A 9,651-nucleotide genomic window follows, 5' to 3' on the forward strand; every position below is an offset into this window, starting at 1 on the left:
TAGTCAGTTGTTTAGTTTAGCTTAGCTTCTGCTGGTTGTTTGTGTGTTTAAGGAGGTCTGATTCACACCAAAAACTGTTCTTTGTGTGGTCAACAGTGACAAACCAAGCATTTTCACAACCTGAGACCTCAAAAGATAGAGAGATAATTCTACTGAGAAACATTTTTACTGGTTCCTCTATTGAGAATATGGAATGTGATCCAAAATATTTGCTTTTGTGAATGTGTGTACTAAGTTTTTCATTTATTTGCTGTCTAACATCCAACCTCTACCATATCTGGATCATGACAATCACAGCTCAATCTTACATGCAGGGAAAGACTCATCTTGCATAACCACAGAGCTGCTGCTCGCCAAAACCATGATGTTCAAGTCTTGCTGCTTCACATGGGTTTCCTGGTACCACTCCCTCATAACTTCTGTATCATGGGTTGGAATCAGTGTGACCTATCAGTATGATATGCAAAGTCATTTTATGGCAGGCATAATATATATATATATATATATATATATATATGAATTATGAATCAGACAATTGCATACCTGACAAAATCTTGGGAAGGAGAATCACTTTCATCATTGGTTGTCTCATCACTCATTACATCTCTTGGAGTAGACATTTCATCCATAGGTGTTGGAACACTTGAGATCTCAATTGTAGACTGAGTGTGTCCAGATGTTGTGTATTCTTCTGGAGGCTCATCTCGATTTTCATCATCAGAGGCAACCTCACTTTCTAAACCTGCTGGTAGTGTTTCATCATGAATAGAAACAGCAGGAGATGCCGGTGCAGAGATCTTTGGTGGTGTGGTTACATCAAAACTCTGCAACTCAGTTTCTTTGTCATGTCTATATTGTGGTTTTTCTGCACCGTAATCTGACCCTTCCTCGGTTTCCTGCTCTTCTTGCTGTCCATCATCTTTTAACTTAGATATTGCTCTGTCTTGCTCATCCACTTCCTCTGTATCTCCCTTTTCTTCATAGTCTCCTATCTCAGATGACTCTTCCAAACCTGTTCCTTCATCTTCAAATTTTTCGCTGGTACCATTGCTTTTTTGATTGGGTTCTAGATCCCCTGGAGTACCATTACAGCCCTCCTCAGCTTCTGTGGTTGCTATTCCTTCATCCATGGATTCTGCTGCTTCTGGAGACTCTTTGCAAGGAGTTATTTCTTCATGCTTAATCAACCTTCCTTGATCAGACTCGTCTATTTTGGTCTGTAATAGGATTTCATCAACTTCAGCAATCTCCTCTGCTTTCAGAGCCTCAAAGTATTTAGTGAGGTCTTCTGGAGAAGACATCAGTGACCTCTCTGCCTCAAGAACATCTGTTACACTGGCTTCAACAGCAGGTTCTTCAGCAGTAGCACTTGAGATGGAAGGTGCTTCCACTGATTCACCAGCATCTTTTTTGGTGGCCTTGGACTTAGCCTTCTCTTTGGATTTTGCAGGACTACCAGTGCCCTTGCCTCGTGCTGCAACCTTTGGTTTAGGTGCAGGTTTTTTCACCTCAGGAGTGCTAGGGGCATTCTTTTTCAAGCCACCGACTTTCCTCAAATCTTTTTTAGGTTCTTTTTCATCTTTCTGAGTTTCTTTCTTTTCGTCCTTTCTGCTTTCCTTTAATAGGGAATCTTTCTTAATATCTCTTCTTTTAATTTCCTTTTTCATCTCCTCTTTCTTCACCTTCTCTTCTTTTTTGGCCTTTTCTTCTTTCTTGGGTGTGGGTTTTTCAGCCTTTTTATCAGTCTCACTTTTTTCCACGGATTTCTTTGTTTCTTTCTTTATTGTTTTTGGTTTAAGGTCAACTTTCTTTTTCTCTGGAGTGTCGATTTTGGGTGTTTGCTCAATCTTGCTTTTACTGTCCTTGTCTCCTGTTTTCACTTTTTTCACAAGTGTTTTTTCTTTCTTCTCTATTTTTTGTGTCGGCTCCGGGGTTTCCACAGAGTCAGTTTTACTGAGGGTTTTTCGTTTTTCAGGGGATTCTTCTTTGGACTCTTTGTGGAGATTTTTGCTTGGGGATGGCTTTGATGTGGACTTTAGGCTCTCTTTACTATCTGTCTTATGTTTCATCTTTGCTTGTTTCAGTGTTGGTGTGAAATTTGAATTAAGCTCCTTTTGTGTGATCACAGGATGTTTGAGGAAGTCTAAGTGTTTAAGTTTCTCTAGACCTTCGAGAATATTATTCTGAGTGGAATTGCCTGGAAAGAGAACACGGATGATTTTTTCTGATGGGTTAGCAGGATGCCACACAATCAGTGATGAGATGGAAGACAAATATGAGATTGGGAGCTCTGATTCTTTTTCATTTGGTAACAAGATGGGGGATTTGTCTTTATCACTACCAGTCCATTCTTTCAGGAAGTACTGCAACTCCTTGCTATTCTCTGCTGGGTTAAGAACATACATTTCAAGCTTTCCGACCCCCATTTTCTGGAAAAGTATAATTGGTTCTACTGTATTCCCAATATTTCTATGCAGAGGTTCAGGCTTTAAAGACAGCTTGTTTAGGTACTCCAGCGTGAGACATGCCTCCTCAGCATTTTTCCTAATCCTGTAGTTGGTCTCAAGGTTTTCGAGGTTCTGAGGCATGTTGACAAACATAACTCCAATATCAGGTGAAATCATATTCTTTGTCCAGTCACTGTTAGCTGTGGATCCCTGCGACTGCTCCTCCTCAAGTTCAGCTATTTTGCGCCGCAGCATGCTATTGATACCAGGAAGGTTGTCATCTCCAATGTGTGTGAGGAGAACAGAATCCACTCTGTCCAGATGTCGTACCAGCTTCCAAAAACATGACTTTCTATCAGATCCACCATTAATCAGCATGTTGAAACCATTAACCGCAAACAGTGCTGAATCACCCCGTCCACCAGGGAAAATATAACAGCATGGTTTGGATAATTTTAGGAACCCTCCTGAATTTGGAGGCTCAAGCATGTCAAAAGGAGATGGGATTTCTACAGATTCTGACAGGTACTCTGTGAATTCAGAAAGACCTTCCATTTCTGGAAGGATGGTTGGGGAGTTAAGCTTCATATGGATGAAGTCCTGCAAGTTGTGTTTGTCTAGGTTTGAATTTTTCCAATCACCATGCTCCGGACAGAAAAGAGTCAAACTGGCTTTGTTGGCTGGATGTATGGTGCTTAGAAGCTCTCCAATCTGTGAGTCAAATGAATGGGAACATTTCACTAAACAAGTTTACTTGAATTTGGATTACCATGTAGAACCTTACTGTGCATGCTGAGTTTTAGCATTTGTTGGCTGTTTGAGAATCTCTCTTTTTTAAAAAGCACTGGTAAATATAGCAAACCGAAGCAAAAGGTAACAATCACTCACCTCTTGATCTGTAAAAATGTCAATGAAATTGAAGAGAGAAAAGGAGCCTGACTGGAGAATCAGCTCGCCTGTATTTTCAAAACACTGTCCTGCCAGGACAAGCAGCTTATGGTGGGTTGTGTCTGAGACCATCAGACGTACCTGAGTGTAGACATAACGTTTATAAAATATTATAATCTTCATTAAACATTGACTTGACTTTAATTAATCATGGCTTGCATTTGTTGGAACAAAACCAACACAGCACGTGAAGGTTATTCTAAATTATTTACATGCAATTTCTGAATTACCCAGGCAGCTAACAGAAGTACATCTGTTTCTATAAGCTCTTCTATAAGCTTTAGTATTACTGAATTGTATTACTTTGGCTTTTTGTCTCTTTTCCTCTCTCTTTCTTGTTCTCTATCAGGGCCAGCATTTTCCAGTTTGTTGCCATTGACTGTTCTGGGCGGTCTGCCAGGGTCAGACCTGCAGTGCTCTATCATATTATTAATGCAGAGTCAAACTGCAGTCACAGTCAGCAGTTAGCGTGTTGTGCGTTGTGAGTTTGTCTGCAACTGTGACATACCCAGTACATACATAACTCTCTGATGTACTAGCATATTAGTGAATTTAAATATTTAACAGGATTTATCTGTGTAGTGTAAAAAATATATGTAATCGTTTTTGTAGTATTAGATGAGTCAACAGTTTTCTGTTGATACTGTTGCCAACACTATAATGTTGTTTTTGTCCTATAGGATACTAGCTGCTATGCATTTATTCTTATCCCCACATATTTGTTTCTGTATTAACCAGATAACTATAGTTTTAAAATATGTTGAAAAATATTTAAATATATTTATTGAAATATAGAAAGAGAGTGCTTACCTCAGTGCTAACAGCTTCATCTGAAGGGTTGATGAGCACTACTGTCTCCAACACATTACTTTTGTGATGCAGAATCTTTTGTCCTGCAAATAAAATGACACGTTACTAATGCTCAGTGTGATGTGCACAAACTGCACATAGGGATCTTCAAATGCTTTGGTTTGTGTTGTACACTGAATTAGACAAATATTATGAATGCACCAATATATTTAAAGAATTGTCTTCACTTAACACAAAACACAAATGCTGCTGCTTAAGGAACCACAAAGACAGAGACAGAACTAGTTCTGGTCTGTAATTTTACTGCAGACCAGTCACCCTTTTCTTTTCACTACCATTCTTTCAGCTCCTTTTGTTATGCATATTTGCCTTATTGTGTTTTAAGTCAAATTTGCAGTCAAAATGGTTATGATGGTCAGGGGGTTGTTTTTTATGTGACATCTGTCTCACTTAATTACCTAGTGTGTACTCATGCACCTACCCTCTCCTTCTCTTCCTCATTTCTCTATACGCTCTATTGACACAGATATCCAATTAACCTCTGCCCTCCTCCAGCAACTTGTCATCCTTTCTCTTTCAATCACCTCATGGGTGGAACATGAAAAAGCTTCTAGTATTCCACTGTGTGTTCGCTTTTCTCTGCTAATGGAGAATTTTTTCCCTGTACATCCTCTCCACACATGTCCTTTGACTATGTGACTATATTGACAATGTATTTCTGCCTTTGATTTTTCAATATCTTTTTTCCTCATCCCCTGCCCAAATGGCTCTCGATAAAGTCAAGTGAAAATCTCCCAATCTCTCTCTGGGTGAATCAATCCTATTATAAATTCATCAAGCTGTCCAGAAGCAGTGAAGCTGTAAGCTTGCAGGAATCGGTCAACTCTGTCACTGTCGGTACTAGAGTGTTTGCTATTACTGCAGAGTCTATGAGCCCCTTCTGTAACATCAGCCTCATCACTCATTCAGCAATTGTTGTTCATAGTCTCATAATCCCCCCTCTGAGGTTGTTTGTAAAGGTTCAGTGACCAGGTGCTCCATAGGTGCTGAAAATTGCTTGAAGAATAAGGCCTTAGTTATCTAAAATTTCAAGGTCTAAATCTAAAACACAAGAGGACACTCACAATTTTTCCATTTGCACGAAACAGTGCACAACCTCTTACATGCCTGGTCACACCACAACCAAAATCAGTTGTAAAAAAAGCCTTGTAGATAAATGACATGATTTGGTGCACAAGGGATTTTACATTGCAGATATTAGGTCTCATTCACTAAAGTGTGTAAAACCTGCATGCAAACTTTCTCACACATGTAAGTTTGAACTGCAAACTCCAAATCCCATCCTGGATTTGGCAGGGTGTATTATGCTAATTACTAACTGCATGCAATTGTTGTTCATAGTCTCATAATCCCCCCTCTGAGGTTGTTTGTAAAGGTTCAGTGACCAGGTGCTCCATAGGTGCTGAAAATTGCTTGAAGAATAAGGCCTTAGTTATCTAAAATTTCAAGGTCTAAATCTAAAACACAAGAGGACACTCACAATTTTTCCATTTGCACGAAACAGTGCACAACCTCTTACATGCCTGGTCACACCACAACCAAAATCAGTTGTAAAAAAAGCCTTGTAGATAAATGACATGATTTGGTGCACAAGGGATTTTACATTGCAGATATTAGGTCTCATTCACTAAAGTGTGTAAAACCTGCATGCAAACTTTCTCACACATGTAAGTTTGAACTGCAAACTCCAAATCCCATCCTGGATTTGGCAGGGTGTATTATGCTAATTACTAACTGCATGCACATTCTCCTCTTATTTAGAATAATCTGGATTCAGTGACATTGACAAAAACTGCATATGCATTTAGACATTTTGCATGAGAACCTTTGTTGGAAAAAAGGCACAGCTGTATGCAGTTATTATTAGTGAATGTGACCCAATGTCTTACCTAAACCTCAGAGAGGTCTATAAAGACATCTTTATTGTATTTCTCTCTCATCATCCTATTTCATATATTTGTAGGTTCTGTGTGGGTTTTAAAGACTGTTCTCCTTATAAGGACGGAATATGTTTGTGTGAGTCTGTATGTGTGTGTGCATAAATCCAGGTGGCTCTCTCATGCAGTGTAAGTAATTACAGTGTGTTTCCCACCTGCTGAGTCATCATTAACGCCCCGAATTCATTCCTTTCCATATTCCCTCATCTCACCATATTCACTGTACCTGTATCTGTTCCTTCTATTATTTTCCCTGCATTTTTTGCTTTTTCTGACAGCTCTCCACAAAATATTTCTGTATGCAAATGAAACCTACATTATATGCATTATATTTCAGAGAAATACTGTAGAAATACTGTAGACAACCAGGGCAACAACCATTGAATGTGTGAGTTTTTTTCCTAAGGGTAGTGATTCATTAGTGTTTCATTTTAATTTTATGTGCATCTGCCCCCAAGAACACACCATTTTTTAAATAGGTATACAGCATATCTGAGACTCCACATCCCAATATGGGCCACTCTCTTTTTGATCATTAGTAGTGGGATTTAGAGTTCCTTTGGGAGAATCTGCTTTTTTCAAGATCAGTATGAGGATGGAAGGGAGGAGCTATGGAATAGAAATAGAGAAATATAATGCATCTGACTATGCTGAAATTGACATCTGCATAGCAAGTGGAGCATACTTGATGTAGGACACACTGTGGCTTCATTTCTTCTCCACAGGGGTGTTCTGAGGTGTTGCATTCATTTCACTGCAGTACTCTCTGCTCTACTTTAGCTGCAGATAATCTTCAGAGCATAGACATCTGTGTATTGGTAATAAACGATTCTCTTCTAACCTAATTTATTTTCTCCTTGCTCCTCTAAATCCGAGCAGGTCCGTTAATACAGCTGAGGTGGCAGTAACCTGTCACGAATGCTATTCCAGCTGCCCAGCACACACCCAGACTCGCGCAAGCAGAAGAGCGGCATCATTAGGGCCAGACTCACACCAGGGGGAAGCCCATTTATGCCACAAAAACAGCTGCTGTCGGGAACTCCGAAGAGGTTAAGAGAAAAAATGTGATTAGAATCAGTGGTGCGAACTAAGGTTCGGACAAATTACGCCATGGTCGATAGCAGAGTTGTCCTCTGCTCTTGGAAAATGTAGCTGCTGCCATCGACTATTATCCACATGGGTGAGTAAAATGGAGCTTTTATGATGAAATGATCCCCACCATACCTTGATTTTCTAAACCTGACATCAAAATGTTTTGCTCTGCTTTCCCCCCCTACACTGTTGTTTTGAACCCCATCAACTTGTATTGTATGGGTTAATACAGTTGAAACAGAATTTTCAAAATAACTCCTTTTGTGTTCAGCAGAAAAAAAAGGCCATACAGGTTTGGAACAATATCAGTGTGTGTAAATGAGAGAATTTTCATTTTTGGGTGAACTATCTCTTTCATTTCTGTCAAATAGATTTTACAGCTGCTATAGGTAGATTTTTTTTTTGGAAATATCACATACACTCTTAAAAATAAAGGTGCTTCACAATGCCATAGAAGAACATTTTTATCTAAATGGTTCCATAAAGAACCGTTAACATCTGAAGAACCTTTCTGTTTCACAAAAGGTTCTTTGTGGCGAAAGAAGGTTCTTCAGATTATAAAAAGGTAAGAAAGAGATGGTTCTTTAAAGAACCTTTGACTGAATGGTTCTTTGTGGAACCAAAAATGGTTCTTCTATGGCATCGCTGTGAAGAACATTTTAAGCACCTATATTTTTAAGAGTGTATAAAATGTCCCCACCACCTTACAGTCATCAAATCTGGATCAAATCTGTCTCTGACACCTGTCTCTACACTGCACTCAAAAAAAATAAAAATAAAAAAACCAGGTGGTGGACCACCTTTTTTTGTCCATCAGAAAACAGCAAATCCAAAATCCTCTTTTCAAGTGGATCATTATGCATGTTCAGATTTGCTTAGATTTTTTTGTTTGAGAGAGGACATGTGGTTGAAGTTAGAAAAAAGGCAGAAGTCAGCAAAATGTCTGAAATTTATTAAGGCACCTTAAAACAAACCATATCATGTTGTAGATATGTAACAATTATAAACCTATAGGAAGCTAAGCAGGCATATTTGATTGTCACCTAAAAGCTGGGCTACTTCAATTCCAGTTTGATTCTGGGGACAGATGTGTCAGCCGCAGTATTGTTTAACTTCCTCTAGCTTTGCTCTTCCATACTCACCCAACCCCGTCCTCACCCCTCCTGTCCTGATCTCAACTCACACTGTCTCTGATACTAATACAGACTGAACACCCTTTGGGCACGTAGCCTCATCTAATGCCTCTCAGCACAACGCACAAACAAAGCAAGCATCCGCACAAACGCAGTGCCATGAACATGAACTTGACTTTTTCCCTCACTTTGTCTCTCTCAAAATCTCTGTCCTGTCCTTTCAAAGCCAAAATAGGATTTTGAACAGGATATAGCAGAGCCCTTTTTCGAACACACATACGAATAGTTAGAAATAGCAATACCACTTATCACAGTTCCTCTTAAAAACATTTAGTCCCATAGTGTCATCAACAAAAACACAACACAGACACTAAAAATTTCTGCGGCAGAAATCTCTTTGACCAAATGGCACGTTGAAGAAAAAGCTTCATGAGATGCATATTAATAACTTTCTAGCCCATACATCAAAACAAAGCATATCAGACATAATTTTAGGCTCAGTTTTATACTTACAATGACATTAAATGCTCTTTTCCTTTATTTATTTATTTATTTATTATTAATCAACAACAAAACAAACACACCCAGGACAGTATGACTTTACTATAAAACTGTATTGAAATTCCTGTATATTCATTAGATTTTATTTTAACACTTTTTCACAGAAGAAAGAATTTCATACATGTTTGGAACAACATGAAGGTAAGTAAATGACAAACTTTTGGGTGAAATGTTCCTTTAAATTGTCAAGTTGTTGAAAGATACCTATTTTAACAATAATATATCATAATAATTGACCTAAACATGTATAGCATTGCCAGTTCATATATCATACTGTTAATATTAATAATATCACAGAATTCCAGGTGAACAGACAGTATGTAAATACACAATAGACTGTGCAATCATTTGTTAAGTGCTTATTGATTACATTACAGAAGCTGATTCATTACTATTGATTATATACTGCACTGATGCTGTGCGAATCTGCTGGACTGTGATAGCTGATCTCATTTTAAACCTCCAGGCACATTTTTAAGCCTCAGTCTCGACTCAAAGCAATTAAAAAGTCAAAGTTTAGGTACCATATGCTTATCATCTAAAGGCCCTGAAGTACCTCAAAAGCAAAGGGATCCTCCATGTTCCTTTTATCTCCTGAGCCTCACAGACACAATATTACCTCTCTCATAATTCTTTCTCAAGCATGCTTCCTCGTCTTTTTTT

The 9,651-nt window shown here is 38.6% G+C and overlaps 1 protein-coding gene across 1 annotated transcript in view; it reads right to left on the reverse strand.

Annotated features, from left to right (window-relative positions):
* Positions 1-291: 291 nt before the first annotated feature.
* Positions 292-9,651, reverse strand: part of LOC107718657 (electromotor neuron-associated protein 1-like) — a 14,333-nt gene continuing 4,973 nt past the window's right edge. Inside the window, exons 3-6 of the mRNA XM_016525849.1 lie at positions 4,206-4,288; positions 3,336-3,476; positions 534-3,158; positions 292-447 (exon numbers count right to left, since the gene is read on the reverse strand). Of these exons, the coding sequence (XP_016381335.1) occupies positions 292-447; positions 534-3,158; positions 3,336-3,476; positions 4,206-4,288 (3,005 nt within the window). The remainder of the gene's footprint in view (positions 448-533; positions 3,159-3,335; positions 3,477-4,205; positions 4,289-9,651) is intronic.

This window comes from Sinocyclocheilus rhinocerous, unplaced genomic scaffold, assembly GCF_001515625.1.
Source record: "Sinocyclocheilus rhinocerous isolate Xijiao unplaced genomic scaffold, SAMN03320098_v1.1 scaffold873, whole genome shotgun sequence".
Lineage (NCBI taxonomy): Eukaryota > Metazoa > Chordata > Actinopteri > Cypriniformes > Cyprinidae > Sinocyclocheilus > Sinocyclocheilus rhinocerous.